General features: G+C 33.3%; 1 protein-coding gene across 1 annotated transcript; it reads right to left on the reverse strand.

Moving 5' to 3' along the window:
- Window positions 1-476: 476 nt before the first annotated feature.
- On the reverse strand, window positions 477-15555 carry LOC135834587 (uncharacterized). The gene is made up of 5 exons (XM_065348504.1): window positions 15145-15555; window positions 5659-5707; window positions 5478-5557; window positions 4829-4976; window positions 477-927 (listed from the first exon to the last, which is right to left on the reverse strand). The coding sequence occupies exons 1-5, from the start codon at window positions 15226-15228 to the stop codon at window positions 872-874; spliced, it is 417 nt and encodes a 138-aa protein (XP_065204576.1). The 5' UTR covers window positions 15229-15555; the 3' UTR covers window positions 477-871.
- Window positions 15556-20833: the final 5278 nt, after the last annotated feature.

Consider the following 20833-nt stretch of genomic DNA (forward strand, 5'->3'; position numbering starts at 1 on the left):
CCCCTGGCCCCCCTTAACCAACATCAGACGCCATAAAACAGCCGGAAACGTAGACCTTCCTAACACCCAAAAATTTTCAAAATGATACGTGACTTTTTCACGTATTTATAAAACCGAAAAAATAGGTAAACTTACACAAGAACGTGATATTTGTATTCGTGCTTGAATTCGTAGAGAATCAGAGAGACTTTGAAGTAAAAAAAAAAAGTGATTTGTTGATTTCTTTATCGATAAGTAGGTATACGAGTATACGATATACCGGTTCAAGTATCGTATATCGGAGTGATTTTTTTCATCATCAAGAATACAATACAAGTGCCCTATAAATAGCCACAACAACACAAGTAGGTAACCGATGAAATGTAAAACCATCATAACAAGAAGCAAGTTTGTTGTCTATGCAGGTAGCGCACAACCACATAATAGGTAAATACATATAGCTACCTACTTGAGGAAAAATCACACTCAACAAAGAATAAAACCAAGAAAAACTATTCGTTTATCATGAAAATTAAATTATTTAACCGAAAATATGAAAACGTACAAAAAGAAAAGCTGACTGGATAAATTTATAAATATTACCTACGAGTATAAGTAAACAATACTTAAATTACATAAAAACATTTTTCTTCTGTTTTCACGCAGAAAACAAAACCGAAAACAAGAAAAACATAACCTTATGGCGTAGTAAGTGCCTATATAAATTAAGTTATTATTATAAATTTTATAATTTGACACGAATCTTACGTGCTTCGTATCTTGTACAGTATGAGATAATAAGCTCTCGCACACATGCAGTTTGTTTCATTTTGTATAGGTAATAAATACCTACGTAGATAGGCATTCAGTCTGTGCACTTTGTGAAGCTGGTTTAACCCATTGTTTTGTAGTAACTGTTCACCACGATGACACAGTATCCTATAATACCTGTGAGGAGGGAAAATAAAATTTTTAGTCATTGGTTGATTGAGTAGTGAGTACCTTATCTATGTATCTAATAATTCTTTCGAGAAACCCTCTCGAAGGGTTCGCCTGCGATTTGCGAAGAGGGCTATGATTTTTGAAAAGAGTATGGTCTGTTAAGGCCTTATTAATCAAAATTTCAGCTACCTACCCAAATCATTATTTTTGTTTTGTTTTTTGGCGGATTTTTGAAAATTCAAAAATTGACTATTATCAACGATTCAGACGACGCATATGTGTGGTTTTTTTTTTAAAGAAAGAAATAAAGATGTGTTCCTATATTTTATTCTGTAAAACTGAAAGTAATACATATTATCAACTCCCCCAAACTAAAATTTTTCATTTTTGACCATTCTGGAGCCTCCAGCATGATTTTCGATCCAACTGTCAGCATTATAAAATTTCTCCAAAAAACATAAAAATTAATTTTATCCAATTAAAAATCAAGTTTGTGATTTATTCTCAACCTGCTTATAGAATTTATTCACATTGGAGCCAATTTCAAGGTGGGCACCTCAAGTACGTATTTTTTTACCAGAATATTTTAGGTACAAAAAAAAATTCAAAAAATCAAAATTTTTCTATTCACTGGGAAATTTTTGAAATTTTCTTGTTTGGGTGCATCTTGTTCAAAACTGACCCCCCCCCATCTGACTTTTACAATTTCGAGTCATTATGGGACCTCCAATGTGATTTTTTAATTTCTCCAGAATTTCAAAGTTCTCCAGAAGTCGTTGAAATTGATTTGGACAGCTAGAAAAATCAGTTGTGCCTTATTCTCAACCTGCTCAAAGAATTTGTCTACATTTCCGAATCCGAATTTCACCATTTTGAACTATTCTGGAGCCTCCAGCGCATTTTTCGATTTCTCCAGAGTGCTATAAAAAATTTCCAAAATGCATGAAAATTTATACAGGCAGCTAAAAATCGAGTTGTGACTTATGCTTGACCTGTTCAACGAGTTTATCGACATTTGAACCAATTTCCAGACGGACACTCGGCGTGCGTTAAAAAACGCACTCAAAGTGTCTGCCTGGAAATCGGATCAAATATTTTAAACAGGCCAACAAAAATGCCACAACTCGATTTTTAGCTGCCCAAATTGATTTGGCCGCGTCTTCTGGAGGAATTTTACAATTCTGGAGAAATCTGGAATCACGCTGGAGACTCCAAAATGGCCAAAAATGGTGAAATTTGGCTCGGAGGAGTTGAAATTACTTTCAAGAGTAATTATTTTCGTCGTATATATTTATTTTTACCGATTGTACTTTTCAACGCACCCCCTCCCCTCCTCTTCGGATGAAATTTCCCTTCTGGTCAGAAAGGAAACGAGATAGAATACAAATTTTCCACAGATATTTTTTTCAGATTCAGTTGACCCCCCCCCCTTCCACCCCCGTTCATGTGTTCAATAATTTCAGAATTATTGCTATAAAAATTGAGATTAAGTAGGTATTTTCTCCTCTTATGATGTTTCAAAAACAAATCACTTCGCAACGGAACCTTCTCAGACTAGATAGCACCCTTCGATTGGAGCATATTTTATCTAACCTCGCCCCCTCCCCCTCCCTCATAATCAACATCTCAGGTGGCAATTTTTTAAACAACAATTTCAAAAAATTGAAAAGATTTTGAAATTCTGCTTTCGTGGCAATTTTTTTACTTCAATTCAACGTCTCCCTCTCTCCTTCTATTTCCAAAAATGATAAGTTTAGATCATTCTGGAGCCTCCAGCAAATTTTAAATCTTCTCCAAAAATCCAAATTGCTTTAGAGGAGTTGACATTTATTTTTTCTCGTACTTAAAACAATCGAAACCGTGTTCGCATCAGCGGTTCATCCAATCAAAGCTTTAGACGCCGAATTTCATTCCTAGCCTCTTAGGAGAAATTTTGAATTTTTTTGAGAAAATATACAAAAAAAGTTGAAAAATTGCCAAAAAATACCACATTTTTTAATTTTTAAATTTTCAAAAATTTTCCAAAAATCCAAAAATGAACCTTAAAATTTAAAATTGGGTTATATTCCACGTCCATTCAACCAAGAAGTGGTAAGGGGCGTCAGCGGTTTCTTTGAAATTTTTCCTGTGGAAAGAGCTTTCGAAGGGATGACCAATGGTGCAAATCGCAGCCCTCTAGCCCTTTTTTAAATGCTGATACGGGGTGTCAAAGTTATTTTTCCATGTTTTAAATCAAAAAAACGAATTTTCTTTCGAACTTTCAATTTTTTTAAATCGACTTTAAGACATAACGCCATCCTAATTTTTTAATATTTTGTTCAGCATGAAAAGTTGTTCATAATATATTTTTTTCAGAATTTTTGAGAGTCGAAACGATTTGAAAACTACGTTTTGAAACTTTTCGAGCTAATTTTTCGTACGAAAAAAAGTGGCAACACTGATTTTTATGATATCACCAAAAAGCCCTTTAAAACCCCTATCTATTGGAAAAAGTTCCATTTCGGTAGGTATCGCGGTTATCGAGCAATCCACTGCTGAAATGGATGATATTTCAAGTTCACTGAAAACTTTGACACCCCCTATAGCAGCCTTTAAAAAAGGGCTAGAGGGCTGCGATTAGCACCATTGGTCATCCCTTAGAAAGGTCTTTCCACTGGAAAAATTTCAAAAAAATCGCCGACCCCCCCCCACCCTCCTTACCACTTCTTGGTCGAACTGACGTGAAATGACCCAATTGTGACTATGAGGTCTTAGGACTGCTTTTTCGAGGTGGTTGAACTTGGTCCAAATTACAAATCAGAAAGGACTATTTCAGAAAGTTCTTGAGCCTCGTCAGAAAAAACAAATTATGTACATTCTACAGATGAGGAATTTGAAACTTTGGCATTTTGTTTTTGTTTTTGTTCTCGTTTTTCTCAAAAATTGATGTTTTTCAATGAACCGAATAAACAAAAAGAAATCCATAATTTGCTCGTCACAAACAATTGATTCACGAGAAATTCCAAGTTTTTCTGCAAAATACTGATCTAGATTTTTTTGGGGGAGGGCTTTTTTATTATTACGCACCCATAGTATAGGGGCTTTAGATTTGTTTGGTGAGATTGATCCTCTCAAAAAGGACTTTATTACTGGGAATAGTTTTTTTTCTCTTTATTTTTCCGTGGAGTCTCAATTTTTTTTTCTTAATGGAATATAAAAATGATGAAAATATTATTTCAAAGTACTATTTTCCAACCCGAATAATAAAATTGAAAAAACCTGAAGGGATAAATGCGCCCTCCCCCTCCCCACTCAAAAAGTTTGATCATCGATACTCTTATTTCTTGCATTTTTCATCCAATATGTAAAATATCGTCCAACACCTTCACACTCAAGTTAATGAATCCACCTAAAAATAAACCCAATTGTCAGTGTAACTTGCTTCAATAGGCCGAAAATCAGCCAGAATCTGATTTTGAGCCGTTTCAAACGCTGATTTTCACACATTTAGAAAAAATTCAAAAACCATGGAAAAAATCGAAAATCGTCTTACTGCCCTAATTTTGAATAAAGGAACTCGTTAAACAGGTCGCGAATAAGCCACAACTCAACTGCCAACAACCCAATAATTATGATTTCTGCTCTTTCTGGGGAAATTTATTAAAAATCCTTGTGGAACCGAAAATCCCGCTGGAGGCTCCAGAACAGCTGAAAACGACGGAATTCAGTTTGAAAAAGTCGATAATAGCTACAGAATTGATTTTCATTATTTTTAAAAGCAATGATGACTGTTTTATGAGGAGAAATTTTAAACTTGTCAAAAACTTGTATAGGGGAATAGACACATTTAGACCTAATTCCATGCATTTCATTAGTCAGTAAGTATAGTGAAAAAAATACGGTCACACTTGTTCAAATAAATACTTACACACGTATAACACCGTATTGATAATATAATCCGACCGATCTATAAATCTGCCTCTATTGCTCAGCAGAACCCAGATACACATGACGATGGTGAATATAATAAGTAACGCAAATGCCACAATGAACAATCTGGCAAGAGATGATCGATTCTGAAAAAATATTCCGCATATAAAATTAATCCTCCTCTTCATTCTACCTGTAGGTATACTTAGGTAGGTACTTAATATTTTAAAATTTATTAGGTAACTTGCTAAATAGGTATAGGTACATATACTATTAAGGTTCGTACGCATATGGTACGTTTCATTCGTTACATTTACAATAATGATGATGATGGCGAAGAGAAATTAAACGTTATCCGCGAACGTAATTAGAATATTAAATAGATAGGTAGGTACCAAAGGACGTTGATTCCGGTATGCTCAGCCTACGTGTACAAGATCGATGATATTTACCTAGCTATAGGTACATATCTATACGCAGTTAAGGTACCAATAATATCAAACGGTACCTATATTATTTATTATCGAGTGAGTACCTCAAAATCAATTCGTAATCGTATCGATTAGTTCATTTATCATGCTGCAATGTACGTATATATATACTTGGAACGCGATAATGACGTATAAAATATGATACCAAACACTCACCATCAATATTCCAACAATAAGAAGAATCGCTCCTATTATACCGCATACAATTAGAATCTCGTATATCAATTTGATGGTTTCTAAAAATGGAAAAAAAATAAACGAAAAAACATAGCAACGAGATGATTCTCCAATAAATAACTCCATACTATGTGGTATGTAGTAAATACTCTAAACTTACCATTGCCGGTGTGCAACGAAGAATATCCATGAAAACTGCTCTCAACAATCTGCAAAAATGAAAAAAGTTCAATTAATTCGACATCGATACCAAAAGTTTACATATCTCGGTTTATACAGTATCAAAGTGCATTGGCATCGAGATCTAAGCACTGGCAACGATCACCCAAAACAATGATTCACCTCAATTCTCCCATCAACATGAGACGGAAACGAAGCAGAAATTTTGCCCATATGAAAAAAATTCATCGTTGCCAAAAAAATTCACCTTTGAGTCCCAAATCGCTGAACCAAGATGGGCGTTCAACGACTCAGCGTATCAAAAACAAACACAGTAACGTGTTTTCAGTCAGTGGGTTTTTGCACTCGTCGCTTCTACATTGTTGCCAAGTACCACGAGCAGTATACTCTTGGGTGGTGCACGACTTTTTTCTCGAAAGTAGAAAGATAGAATTCGTGGAAAATTACTCCAAACAGGACCGGAAATAGCCTCTAGATCTATCGCAAGTTCAACTTCAAAGAATATATATACTGTACAAGGCAAAGTCTACATTGCTATATGGTATGAACGAGCTATATAGATTAAAAATTTTAAAACCACGATTTCACCACTTCAACCTGTGGCTGATCTACTCGTAGTCTCGTACCATATGTCTTACCCTTGCGGGATAATAATTTGTGAAATTTATACCAGCGGCGGCGAAGACGCGACAGAATCATTGGCCCATTCACCGTTTCTCATCATAAGACTCGTTATTTGCGTAGTACTCGCGTATATGCAACTCGAGGTAATAATACATTTGGCACGTACTCAATGAATACATAATTAATCGAAATGTGTCCTATTTAAAATGAAAAATAAGCGGAAAAAAATCATCGTTCATCCTACAATCGTCGGCGAATTGCATGAGCGAAAAAAATGCATTTGGATAGGGTGCTCGAAAAAATATGAATGTGGGTTATGATGAAATAGGTACCACCCACTTATTTTTTGTGTGATGTGACAAATTCTTGGAATTTTCCCTTCCCTCTTCATCGGGATGGTAAATATTTTTAAGATTTTTCAAACGTGAATAAAATGATGGGCAAGGTTGGGAACATTTTTCAATCAACCCTCCACCCCTCCCCTCTCATTATACGAATAATTAATTACTTTGCTTTTCGTAGAAAACGTTAAGGCTTTGGTCGCCAGAAAAGAATTACCAGGCAAATGTTTTTCAATGTCTTTTTTCGTGTATAAGAGAAGTCAATGGGAGGGGTAGAGGGGAAAATCATTTTTAGCTCTCTTATCGGGCGTGCGAAAAAAACATTACGAAAAAATTAACAAAATTAACATGGAAATTTGTCCTAATAAAATAAAAACAAATATGTACCTACCCAATTAGGAATTTGAAAAAAATCATCACTGAAATGAAAAATTGCAAAATTCTTGAATTTGGATCGAATTCCCAGCAGAAAAGAATTTTCAATAGTTTCGAGGTGGGATTGTGGTGGGGGGGAGTCTTGATCACAAGAAGAACGATGAATTGTTGAGGAATAAGATTTATGTCAATCGAGAGTCAAACAGATTTTTTTCTCACTCGACTAGAATTTAAGAAACTAAAACGACGAAGTGAACTTTTCCTATTTCCTTTCTCGTTCGTTTCCCTTTCCCTCTTCCTCTTAATCTTCAGCCGACTCCAGCTTTTGGAGTGGTGAAGAGAAACGTTTGAAAACTTACTAAACTTCTTAAAGTTTGAATTTTCGAAATTCGAAATCCAGTAAAAAAAAATCAAAACGAGATCAAGATCAATATGAGCATTAAACTTAATGTTTCTCTGATTGACTCAAAATCCTGAACTTTTTGTAAGTAAAGATATCTACTTGTATCTTAATTTTTCAAATTGAGAAAATAGATTTCTCAAAGAACATAGATGAGAATAGTGAGATGGCCTCGAATTTGGATCATGAAACTGGCCAGTGAAAGTTGATCTCTTTATGGTTCAAAAATCTGTTGGTTAGTTAATATTTTTCACTGAACCTTCCAAAGAGAGCAACATTTCAATTTTGATTTTATCTATGACGTAATTCCTGAATAATTTTTTTTAAAACTTTCAGTCCCATTTTTAAAAAACGAGAATTACCTATTAGGGTATTGGAGCATGTTCTTCATTTTTATACTACCAACTACTTAAAGTTGTTGGATTTTTGAATTTTATGAGGAAAAATGCCCCATGGAATTTTTTGATTTTGCCCAAACCTAAAAAATGACGCTACTTGCCACCCCCATCCCCCACCCTTGATACAAAATAAAAAATATGAAAAATGAATTTCAAATTTTGCAGTAAAATTATTCTACTTTTGAAGAAAAAAGTATCTTTCAATCCTTCAAGCAATTTTGGTCTCAAAAATCAAGAAAACCAAAAAAAAAGTCAATATAAGAAGAGTTGGTGATTTTTTTTTTGAAATTCTCAATTTCTGAATCAGAATAGTTCCAAATGATTTTCTTTCCCTGCAGAAATTTCCACCAGTCCCTCAAGCAATTTTGGTTACCCTGTCTCCAAAATAAGAAAAGATCAAAATTGAATTCATAAGATGATTGAAAATTTAATGAACATTTGCCAACAATTATCAATTTGTGTATCAAAATTTTATGTACCTATCAACATTTTTTAAAATGGTGCTTTTTTACCCCCCCCCTCCCCCAATTAAGTAGGAAATTTTTGGAAATTTTTATTCATTTCATTTCTTTGAATTTTTTCAACTGGAGGCTTCTCGTACGGAGTGCTCAATATTGCTTAAGAGGTCAAGAAGACTTATAATAAAAAAAAATTCAAAATTGACGTTTATTGATTCAAAAAGTTGAAAATGAAACCGTATCCAAATATCAACTTTAAATGTCTATCAAGTAAAATTTCAATACTTTTGCATGATTGAGAGTTTATTTTTGATTTTTTCCCACTTGATTCAAAAATTGATGTTTTTTTGAATTTTTGTACCTAGGTATATACGTTGTTTTTTCAAACAATAATTATTTTATGTAAGTATTTTGAATGATTTTGAATTTAAAGTTGAAATTCGAAAAATTGAATGTAACCACAAATTCCATAGATTATTTGTCAGATTGGCGGTGAAACAGAAATGGAGGGGAGAAGGGGGGTCACAATTTTCATGTAGCCAAAAAATATTAGCCAGGTAACTATCAACGGACAATTTTTCTTTAGAAACATTTTCTGAATTCTTCTATTTATGATGAGTGGGTACCTCGAATCTCTGAAAATTGAATGAGAGTGAACTTGAGATGTACTTATTGACCTATCCATGTACTTCTTATTTTCCTTTTGATTCTGCACAAACTTTTATTCTCGAGAATAATGTTTTACTTATTTTGCATAGCTTTGATAAAAATCACAAAAAAAAAACTGAATTTGAAACCTTGAATATCCACCTGCAACAAGGCCTCCAAAATTGAAAAAATGAAAAATAAATATGTAAATATGTAAAAGAGAAGTTTGTGGAAATTTTTCAAAAATTACAGAATTCTTTTAAATAAATTATCCCCTTCTCAAAAAAAAACTTGCTAGGTTCATTAAGCAAAGGTCCCTCTGTAAAAAGTCTCTACAGTTTGAAAAAAAGTAAAAAAAACTGTTGCATTATTCTTTTAAATAAACTATCTCCTTCTCGAAAAAAAAACTTGCTAGCTTCATTAAGCGAAGGTCACTCTGTAGAAAGTCTCCACAGTTTGGAAAAAAGTACAAAAAAATTTTTTTCAATGCCTAATTATTAAGTTATGATTTTTTTTCAAGCCAAGTCTCATGAAATTCGACAAATACTCTATAAAATTTGTGGTTACATTAAATTTTTCGAATTTCAACTTGTTCAAGTTTTTTGAAAAGTTCAAAAAAAAAAACTCTTTTGCGAGAACAGACTTCGATTAAATCGCACCTCGGGAGTAACAAGGTGACATCTCAAAAAAGTGAAATTTTACAGGAGAGTGATTTTCTTTTTTTTTAAAACTTGATTCATCATTTTTATCAACTTATAATCAATTGTGAGGAATGAATAGCACCTCATTTTAAAGATCTGGTATCCTACCTTCATTTAGCATAAGAACACTTTGAAAAATAAAATCTTAAAGAGGAAATATTTCAATGTTTGGAAAACATTTTGAGTTAGAACCTTTCATTAAAGTTGATGTGGAGGCGAAAGGAAGCGTCCAAAAAAATTTCATGTTAACAAAATTGTAGAGGATTAAATTTTCAATCGACGTAAGGTAAAGTACCAGTTGTGGATAGGGGTCCCGGTTGTGGATAATCGTTCCTATGGGCTAAAAAAAAAAATTATCGCTCGTATCTTTTTCTGTAACATTTAATCATTTCCTTGCATTCATGACAACATGAAAATTCACCCATGAAGTCTATGTACAAAAGCATTGAAGTTTCAAAATGATAAAAATGCAGATTTTAAAATTTTTTAGAAGGAAAATTTCAATGATGGAGAAAAGCGAGTCAAATATGTAATTTTTCATAACTGCGGAAGTTTTTGGATAGTAATAAGATGAAATAACCACCTCTGCATATTTTTGAAAATTTTTGATTTCATTTAGTACTATTTAGAGCAGTCTTTGTCCGCAACCGGGCCAGGGGGCCCGGTTAGCGGATAATTGGAAGTTTTTAAGATTCTCTACTAAGAAATGAAATATTCTTGATTTTTTTTTTCCTCCCAAGTATTATGTAGTTCAACAGTTACACTACACAACAAAATCAAAAAAATTTGAAAAAAGTTGAAATTTGGGCTTCTCAGAGCATGTTGAAAAAAGTATAACCACAACTGGTACTTTACCTTAATGTCGTTAGTTTTTTTTCTACAGTGCTTAGTTTTTGAGTTTTTCTCAAAAAACTAAAATTTCATTGTGTGTGCATATTCATTTTTCTGAAAAGTGATCAATTTAAAAAAAATTTTCCATTTGGTACAAACCAATAAAAAATGCACTCCTTGTGACTATTTCTAACTGACAAACATTCAAAGCAATCAAAACTGTTTATTAACACTTTGTATGTACGAAATTTGCTCAAAATAGGTGGAGTTTTTTGAGATGTCACCTTACAACTCCAAACAACTTGCAATGTTGTTGGGATTTTGAGTTAGGCCATTTGGGTTTTTTACATGATCTAGATAATGTACCCAACTCAAAGTGTTATTTTTGGTTGATGGGGGTCATACAAGCTCCAAAAATGCAAAAACATCAAAATCAATTTTTTTGAGATGTCACCTTATTACTCCCGAGGTGTGAAACTTCCTCGTCAGTTCGAATCCTCATATTTTTTCCTGTAAATAATTTTTCATTCTTATTTTGGAAGGAAGGTACCTATAACTTAAGAAATGGAGCCATCACAGCTTTTTTTCTGACTTTTTATCAATTTTTGGAGGCTCTAGAGCTAAACTTTGTTATGTACGTACCATTCTGTAGGTCTATATTAAATACTATGGTAGGTGCGTACATATGTTTTTTGACCACCCAAGTGGCGATAGATAGGTTAGTAGCTATAAGGGTTTTGTTATAAGGGTTTTATTTGCGATTCGCCGAGATACTCACCTCTGCCCCCTCTCAATTCACAGCCTTTTCAAGCCTTTTAAATATTTTCCTATTTATTACACCTTTGGTGACCCGCTGTTATTCAAATTTATTATCTTATTTCATTACAGCTGGCCACCAAATGTAATAATCTTGTAAAAATAAGTACTTTATTATTTATCTAAAATCAATCTCCAAACTTGTCAATTTCACCCCTCGACTGACTAGCACTACATTTTTTTCGCTACTTTTCGACCCTTTTTATTACTATAAATACTTTTAAAATCTCCGAGAAAACATCCAGTATTTTGCCAGTCAGTCTCAGTGTCAATCCACCTTGTTGAACTCGTGATTCGCGAATTTTAGTATTGTCAATTTTGTCGTATAAGTTCCGAATCGAATTTTAAAGAAAATATTCAAGTTTTAAATATTTTAACGAACGATTTTTCTCCAAAGTTGGTGCGAATTTCATAACGATCATTTTTAATTTTTTCATCAATTTTTAAACCGAAATTTTTACTGAATTTAAATTTTAGTTGCATCGTCGATATTTTTCCATTTTGTTGTTTTACATGTACTCAACTTTATATTAATTTTAGTGCGAATTCAATTATTAATTTATTGTACTCAACTCCCTGTTCCTGCATTTACGAATATTTTACCACTTGTTGTAAGTTAATTTTAATGTTTATTTATTTTATGCATGTTGTAAATTTTCATTATTCGGTGACAATTTTATAATTTTAAAATTTCATGATTAAATTTATTTCAATTTTATTCATTCTTGATTTTTTTCGGAGTGAAGGAACATAGCAACTTTTTGCGTATTTTCTTTTCGAAAAAATCAAAATTTTTAAGAAAAGGCTATGTTTGACATTTTTTGAAAATTTTTCAAAATTGGGTGGCGTGGAATAATATGAGTGACAATTTGAGCTCATCATCTTTGAAAACCTGTGAAACGATGCATCACAAGTTGTTTTTAATTTTTTGGTATATTAACCCGAACCATGTTCAAAGACACTGTTGGGGGTTTAGAAGGCTCTGGGGCTGAAAAAATGAGCCCATAACTACATCAAATTCGTGTTTCTTGAAACAATCGAAATTATATTCCATTTTAGAATTTTTATTGAATTTTTATCAAATCTGGGGCTTTTGTGCCATCAACGGGTGGTTATATCGCACCTCGGGAGTAATAAGGTTACATCTCAAAAAAATTGATTTTGACGTTTTTGCATTTTTGGGGTTTGTATGACCCCCCTCAACCAAAAATAATACTTTGAGTTGGGTACATTATCTAGATCTTATAAAAAATCCAAATGGCCTAACTCAAAATCCCAACAACATTACAAGTTGTTTGGAGTTATAAGGGTACATCTCAAAAAACTCCACCTTTTTTGAGCAAATTTTGTACATACAAAGTTTTAACAAACAGTTTTGATTGTTTTGAATGTTTGTCAGATAAAAATAGTCACAAGAAGTGCATTTTTTATTGGTTTGTACCAAATGGAAAAATTTCTTTAAATTGATCACTTTTCAGAAAAATGAATTTGCACAAACAATGAAATTTTAGTTTTTTGAGAAAAACTCAAAAACTCACTGTAGAAAAAAACTAACGACATTATGTCGATTGGAAATTTAATTCTCTACAATTTTGTTAACATGAAATTTTTTTGGACGCTTCCTCTCGCCTTCACATCAACTTTAATGAAAGGTTATAACTCAAAATCTTTTCCAAACATTGAAATATTTCCTCTTTAAGATTTTATTTTTCAAAGTGTTCTTATGCTAAACGAAGATAGGATACCAGATCTTTAAAATGAGGTGCTATTCATTCCTCATAATTAATTATAAGTTGGTAAAAATAATGAATCAAGTTTTTTAAAAAAAAGAAAATCACTCTCCTGTAAAATTTCACTTTTTTGAGATGTAACCTTATTGCTCCCGAGGTGCGATATGTAGGTAAATACGATTTTGAAAAATGATTTACTACACGAAGGAAATTCATTTTCATAGTAAATTTTCAAATTTTTATGTGAAACATTATTCAACTTTCGTTATTCATAAAAAGTTGAGCTTTCATATTCAAAGTTTAAATTTGATCTTTTTCAATCTTTAATTATTGATTTTGAAAATTTCCTTAATTTTCTTTCAAAATACCTAAGTTTGATAGTTTGCAAGAAGCAGTACTGACAAAAATACAAACTGAGCCCTGTCAACCCCCCACCCCTTTCCCCCTCAACTCTGAAAGAGTTGAGCTGAAAATTAAGATGGTTAACATATGGCCATTGGTCATCACTCTCGACAATCGAATAAGTAGGTACCTAGCAAACATGTAACCAAACAAATTTTTCAAAAATATCACTTTTCAGACACCCAGTTGTTTGCATAAGTACATACATACCCACTTAATGCATTTCTGCCAAAAAAAAAAATCGTATATTAAATCACAATACCAACACTCGAGTACCTAATGAAATCTTTCCACAAACTTCAATGTCTTTCCCAAGGTCCTGTGCAATTCGTCGATGACGACGACAACTCAAAGACTTATCCAAAGAATAAAAAAAAAACTTGGTGGTATTACGAAACAGTCAACAAAGCGTAAGCAGAACAGGCAATAAAAAATTTTACAGCTTAATGAATAAAAATAAATATACCGAGGCGAAATACACATTCACACATAATCCAGCGCATTAAATCAGCTCTCTCATCGAACATAGGGGTTTGGTGTACATTACAAATAGCTGAGTGATCGAGACATAAGTATTAATAATTTGTGTATATGAACATGCAGTATAATTAGTAAGTACACGTCATAATATCGTAATTAGTGCTGCTAGAATGGAAATTTGAATTTTACGACGTTCTTTCTGTATATACGTTCCAGATTGATTTAATATCGTTCTCGTGGACGAGGGTGGATGAAAAGATTCAATAGCAGATGAGATAAGCAATGCATTCTTGAGCAGATTGCAGGAAGCGTAGAAAGGTGCCAAAGAATGATAGGAATTTAGTAATGAGAAACGTAATTATAATGGTGATGTGAGGCAGAAAAATTGTCGTATTAGACCCTGAACCTGAATTATTCCAATTATATAATCAATTGAATGATAAAATTCCAACATTACGTGAACACAGAACAGATGCACTTTATGTTAATTTGTAGACTGGTTGCATCAGTTGTCTGACGAATTATTAAAAAATAGACTGCGAGTGGAAAATTTTTAAAATTTTACTCAAAAAATAATCTTTACCGATTCAATCCAATTTCTCATTCGCGAATCATTTCAGCCTCAAGTAGGCACCTAATTTAAACTCATTCAAACGTCAGAAAAACCAAACCACCCAATACCTTCTACGATATGGCCTTTCGACGCGACAAAACTCATTTCCAGACATTTACAAATGCCACACACAGCAGCAAAATGCAAACAAAAGCTCGATTAAAAATACCCGAGTTATAAATAGACGAGGAAAATTAAGAGAAAAATTATCAGAAACGACGCAAAAAAAAAAACCGAACATTTTCGCACCTAGGTAAGCCTCTACGAGACGAAAGGGAGAAAAATGGTCACGCATGAGTGGACCCCTTCCGGTGTATCGTGCACCTCTTCCTCTCGAAATACTCGTACATTGTATAGGTAGGATCTAATCTAATACACCCAGCCTTGAAAATATATTGTAAAGTTACCCATCGAAACACTTTTTAATCTGATGGGACTTTAACACGAACGAGCTTACGCCCATTTTAGGAGTCTTTTTTCGTGGAATTCTCACAGTTGAGTAGGTATAGGTACTCTAGTTTAATTCATTGAAAAAAAAAAATCCTCGACGAATTCGATACCAAAAGCGAAGCACTTTGTGAAATACTTAAATTCAAAAATAAAAAAATAGATTCGGTTAAATTACTAATTAGGTGATATTACTACTTACGAGGGAAACAATGCCGCAAATGAGCGAGCCGGTTTTCAAAGGCAATAATCCAAAGCAACAGGTATCAACGTGAGGTAAATCCATTTCGAATCTGGGATTTATACGGATTACTTAATAACCGAAAGTGATTGAAAAAATTATAAAATTAAAAGAAAAATGATTGAAAAACTATGAAATTACACAATATTCACTGTTCAGGCTCTATAACACAACAGGCGCGAAACTCGTCAAGCTTTTGCGATCAACAATACACGATTAAGCAAGTCTAACGAACAACAACCGAACGGAGAAGTGAAGCTACAGGGAGTCCGACAAGTCGAAGAATGAAAACACCATAAATAAATGGGATGGGAATGGGAAGACGCGCCAACGCCGTAAAAGAAGTGACTCAGCCTGGCAGCGTATCATCTGTACCTCTCTCTACGGTAAACCTTAAAACCACTTGTTCGATGAAATCATGTGCATGTTTGGTGGAGTGTTATCAGGTAAACGTCATCGTGGATGTGGTGTTTTTCATTTTATTAAAAATTTTATCTGAATTTAATTCGATTAGGAGAGAGCTGTCGTGAGCATGGATTATAAAGTGGAAAATTTTCATTTTACAGATTTCCTAATTGATTAATTATTCCAAATAAGGTGGTCTTTTTTTCACTCTCCCATTAGTCCGGCATATGATAATAGGAATAATTGCGCCCCCCCCCCCCGGCGATCCTCCGGGACAACTTTTCTCTTAAAGGGGACATCCTAAGGAACATTTTAAAGCAAACTTGCCCAAAAAAAAGTTGGCCTTACGTACAAAATGGCGCTCATTTTCATTGACAAGTCAGCCGAAATCGCAGATTTTGCGTTTCAACATAGGACTTCCACGAAATTTTTCAAATTTTACAAAGATAGATCGGAAGATCATGCAAAAATTTATCACCTGTCAAAATTTCAAGTACTAAAGTGTGTTTTTAGATTTTTGGTGAATTTTTGAAAATCGAATTTAGGCCAAAAATGAGGGAAAAAATCACAATTTTACCAAATTGACCAAGAAAGCTAAAATTTGGGATGTACCCTATTTTCGACATGCCAAATCGATTGGAAACGGTTTCAACCCGTTTTGAGCAATTCTGGAGCCTCCAGCAGATTTTTGAAACTCGAAATTCCCACATAATTCCATCAAATTGGAGTTGTATTGTAAAGCTAAAATTTATTCTGCACTCCAATTTTAACACCCTCTGAAGACGACTTCAGGTGGATTCCAGTCATTTTAGATCCTCCAGCGACTTTTTTGAAAATTACTGGAGCCTCCAGCAGATTTTTGAAACTTTAAATTTTCACAGAATTTCATCAAATGGAGATGGAAAGCTGAAATTTACTCTACACTCCAATTTTAACACCCTCTGAAGACGACTTCAGGTGGGTTCAAGTCATTTTAGAGCCTCCAGCGACTTTTTTGAAAATTACTGGAGCCTCCAGTAGTTTTTTGAAACTTGAAATTTCCCCAACATTAATTCATCAAATGGAGTTGGCAAGCTGAAATTTACTTCGCAGACTACATGGTGGTATCAAATGGTTTTGAAGCTTCTAGCTACTTTTAGGAAATTTCAATTTTCCAAAAAAAAGTCTCACAACCTATCAAAAGGTCACTGGAGGCTCCAAAACAACTTGAAATCCACCAGTAGTCAACTTCGTAGCGTATTGAAATTAGTTTGCAGAATGAATTTCGACTCACTACCTCACTTTGATGAAATTTTGGGGAAATTTCAAGTTTCAAAAATCGAGTAGAGGCTCCAGTAATTTTCAAAAAGTCGCTGGAAACTCCAAAACGACTTGAAATTCACCTGCAGTACATCGTAGCGTATTGAAATTAGTTTTTAGAATAAATTTTATCTTTACAACTCCAATTTGATGGAATTTTGTGGGAATTTCGAGTTTCAAAAATCTGCTGGAGGCTCCAGAACTGCTCAAAACGGGTTGAAACCGTTTCCAATCGATTTGGGATGTCGAAAATAGGGCATATCCCAAATTTCAGCTTTCTTGGTCAATTTGGTAAAATTTTGATTTTTTCCCTCATTTTTGCCCTAAATTCGATTTTCAAAAATTCACCAAAAATCGAAAAACGCACTTTAGCACTTGAAATTTTGACAGGTGATGAATTTTTGCATGATCTTTCGATCTACCTTTGTAAAGTTTGAAAAATTTCATGCAAGTCCTATGTTGAAACGCAAAATCTGCGATTTCGGCTGACCTGTCAATCAAAATGGCCGCCATTTTGTAAGTAAGGCCAACTTTTTTTTGGGCAAGTTTGGTTTAAAATGTTCCTTAGGATGTCCCCTCTAAGAAAAGAGTTGTCCCGGAGGATCGGTGGGGGGGGGGGTGCAATTACTCCTATTGTCATACGCCGGACTACACGTGTACCTTTATTTTTTAAACAACGTTTTGTTGTTTTTTTTTCGAAAATTTAAATTGACATTTTTATTTTTCCAATCAAGTATACCTAGATTCAGAAATTTAAAAAAATGCAATTGAAAAATCTGAACTACAGTTCAAAAATTGATTCATTTTTTTATCTGAAATCATACACACATTATTGACTGGTATTTTAGTATTTTATCAAAATCATGAATCAAATAAGTTGAATCTCATCTTCGTTAGTTGTGATATTAATCATCTCATTATTGTGAAAATGAAAAAAATGTACACAGGAAGATGAGATAAGAAATGAGCAAGCATTCTCTTGTTACATAACCAGATTGAAATATAGGTAAATATTTACTAATTATTGTACATTACACGCACCAATTTAGATAACCATAAAAATAAAGAGAAGGAATAACAAGTGATAACTGATAAGTGAGATACGCTATACAACAAAAGTCACGTTTCATCAACATTTATCGCTAAAAACATTGTAATATTAGAATGTCCGAAACGAATTTTTGTTCCTTAAAAATTTACCTTAGGTACCTAATCGTATATAAAAACCTGACCCTTGAAAAAAAAATAATAAAATAACCAAGTTATAATGTAGAACACCATTTTGAAATATTTAAAAATGAAAAAAAAAACCACCACAATATTATTCAACCAATGAAATAAGTCAAATAAGTGCCACAATTTTCGCAGTTTTTCAAAAATGCCAGACTAATATGGTAATGGACCTCCTTCCTCCCCCCCCCCCATTAGATGGAAATTTGATATTATCTAAAATGCACAAAAGAAGTAGGTACTTACATTTTTGCATTTTTAACCAATTTTTCCACAACTTTTTGCTATGATGAATTTTTAAGAAATCGAATCAAATTTTGAATTTCTTTATTCTTAAACATTAGGTAGGTACCTACTTCTGTACTCCTACTCTTCTTGAAAAATTTTTTGCTACATCATTGATGTTCTAATAAATGTTCCATGGAAAGGGGGAATGGTACATATTATGTACTTAGATGAGATTCAACTGCAAATTTCATCAGAACCATGACCAATCAGGCAATCAACCACTTCATACTCATAGATTTTTTGAAGAAATTGTTATTATGTAGGTATTATACTTGGGTACAACATGCAACATTTCTCCGAATGGAAAATGAAACTTCTCATTTTTTTACACAATGCATTGGTTGTAAATCCATCCTCTTTCCTCTTCACTCTGAACTAACAATGTTCTTTATGTAGGTTCATCTCCAACTTTGAAATGTGAGTAACTAAGTACAGAAATCAGTGCAGGTCTATGCCAAATTTCAAATTTAGAGCATCGCCATTTGAATACTTACTTATCTGGGCAAAATTCATGGATTTTACCTACAGGGTGCCCAGAAATATCGAGTACCCCTAAAAAAGTTTTCTACTAAAATACTTCGGTTGGTCACAGTTAATGATAATAATGATAGCACATGATTGGTTGTGGGACTGGAGAGATAACATTCCACCAATCATATGCATCTATTTCACGTTGCCAACCTATATTTTTAATGATAAACTTTCTTAGGGGTACTCGATATTTTCTGGGCACCCTGTACATCTACATATCTATGCCTATTTCGTCCCATGCCTCAGTATCCTAATAAAGTAGGCCCTCGCCTCCCTCCTTCCAAAATGGTAATTGGAAATTAGGGAATATAGATGACTTGGGGTGTAATATATCCCCAAAATCAAAAAAATAATTTTGCATTTGAATTTTTTTTATTTTCTAAAAAAGAATACAATCTTAAATTTTTACGTTCGTATTTTTATTTTATTTTTGAAAAATTCCCATCGAGTAATCACTCGTTCAAAATGTTGATTTTCCTTCCATTTTTTTTTTTTTTTTTATCAACAAGGGGAGGGGGGGTATTTTATCTCGATAAAAAAAAATTGCGCTGGACAAAGTCAAATGCCTCATTGAAAAACCGAGCAACATTACCAGTCAAAATTTTAAACACTCAAGTGCATCTTTCAATTTTTTGGTGAATTTTCACCAAATCAAATCGGAAAGCTGAAATTTATTATGTGCTTTTATCCCCCCCCCCCCAACAAGAATTGATTGGAAACCATTTTGAACCGTTTTAAGTAGTTTTGCAGCCACTGAAAAAATGTTTAAAATTGAAATTCACATAGAATTTTACAAGGAATGAAGTTATGGAAATCCAAAATTTACTTGATACCCCAATTTAAACATTCTGAATTGATTGTAGACGATTTCAAGCCGTTCTGGAGCCTCCAGTCACATTTTTAAAAATTCTAGATTTTCAAAGAGTGCCATGAAAAATGAACACGATTATTGCTTGCTGGTGACCCACTTGATCCAATATACACGTACAATATTTTTCCAAAATTGATATTTCTCCAGCAGCGTACTTGAAAATGTGAAAAATTCACTGTAGGTACCTGCCTATTTTCAACGTTCTGAGTCAACTGGAGATGATTTTAAGCCATTTTGAAGCCTCTGGAAATTTTTTGGAAATTCCAGTTTCCCCTAAAAAAATTACAAAATCTGTCAAAATGAACTTGAAAGCCTATAAACGCATCCAGTACACTTTAGTGAAGCTCATTTGAATTTTGACCCAATTACACGTCAATTTATCAAAATCTAAAAGCCCACAAAAACCATTAATCACCCTTTGTTGAAATTTGGAGGCCTATTTTGGGGCTTGAAGGTCTCATATCAAAGAAGTCAGCTGGACTCTTTAATTAGGGCTATTGAAAACATAACAAACAATGTGTCACATGATTTTTATTTTATTTCTTCAAAATTGGACCAAATTGAGAGGGGCATTATCTTCGAAGTGTGCCAAAAACCCTAGAACTAAAAAAATTCAGATCTGTTAAATGTTAAATGATTTGCATACTGAGCTTTTTTCACAAAGAAGGTATCTCAATCAACAAAAAAATGTTCAAATTGAACGAAGCTAAATTGAAAAAGCATGCAAAAGTACATCACCGCTCAAAATTTTAGGGCTCAAAGTGAATTTTTAGGTTTTTGTGGAATTTTGAAAAATAAAATTTGGGCTAAAAATAAGGAAAAATCCACATTTTAAAAAAATTCATCCAGAAAGCTAAAATATGGCCTGCAACCTATTTTCACCCCTCCAAAATCGATTGGAAACGATTTTGATCCGTTTTCAGGTAGCTCTGGAGACTCCAGTAAATTTTTCGAAATTGAAATTAACACAAAATTTTAACCAAGAAAGTCAGAAAGCTATGTACAATTTATTTTATCGTTCAATTC

This window comes from Planococcus citri, chromosome 2 (assembly GCF_950023065.1).
Source record: "Planococcus citri chromosome 2, ihPlaCitr1.1, whole genome shotgun sequence".
Lineage (NCBI taxonomy): Eukaryota > Metazoa > Arthropoda > Insecta > Hemiptera > Pseudococcidae > Planococcus > Planococcus citri.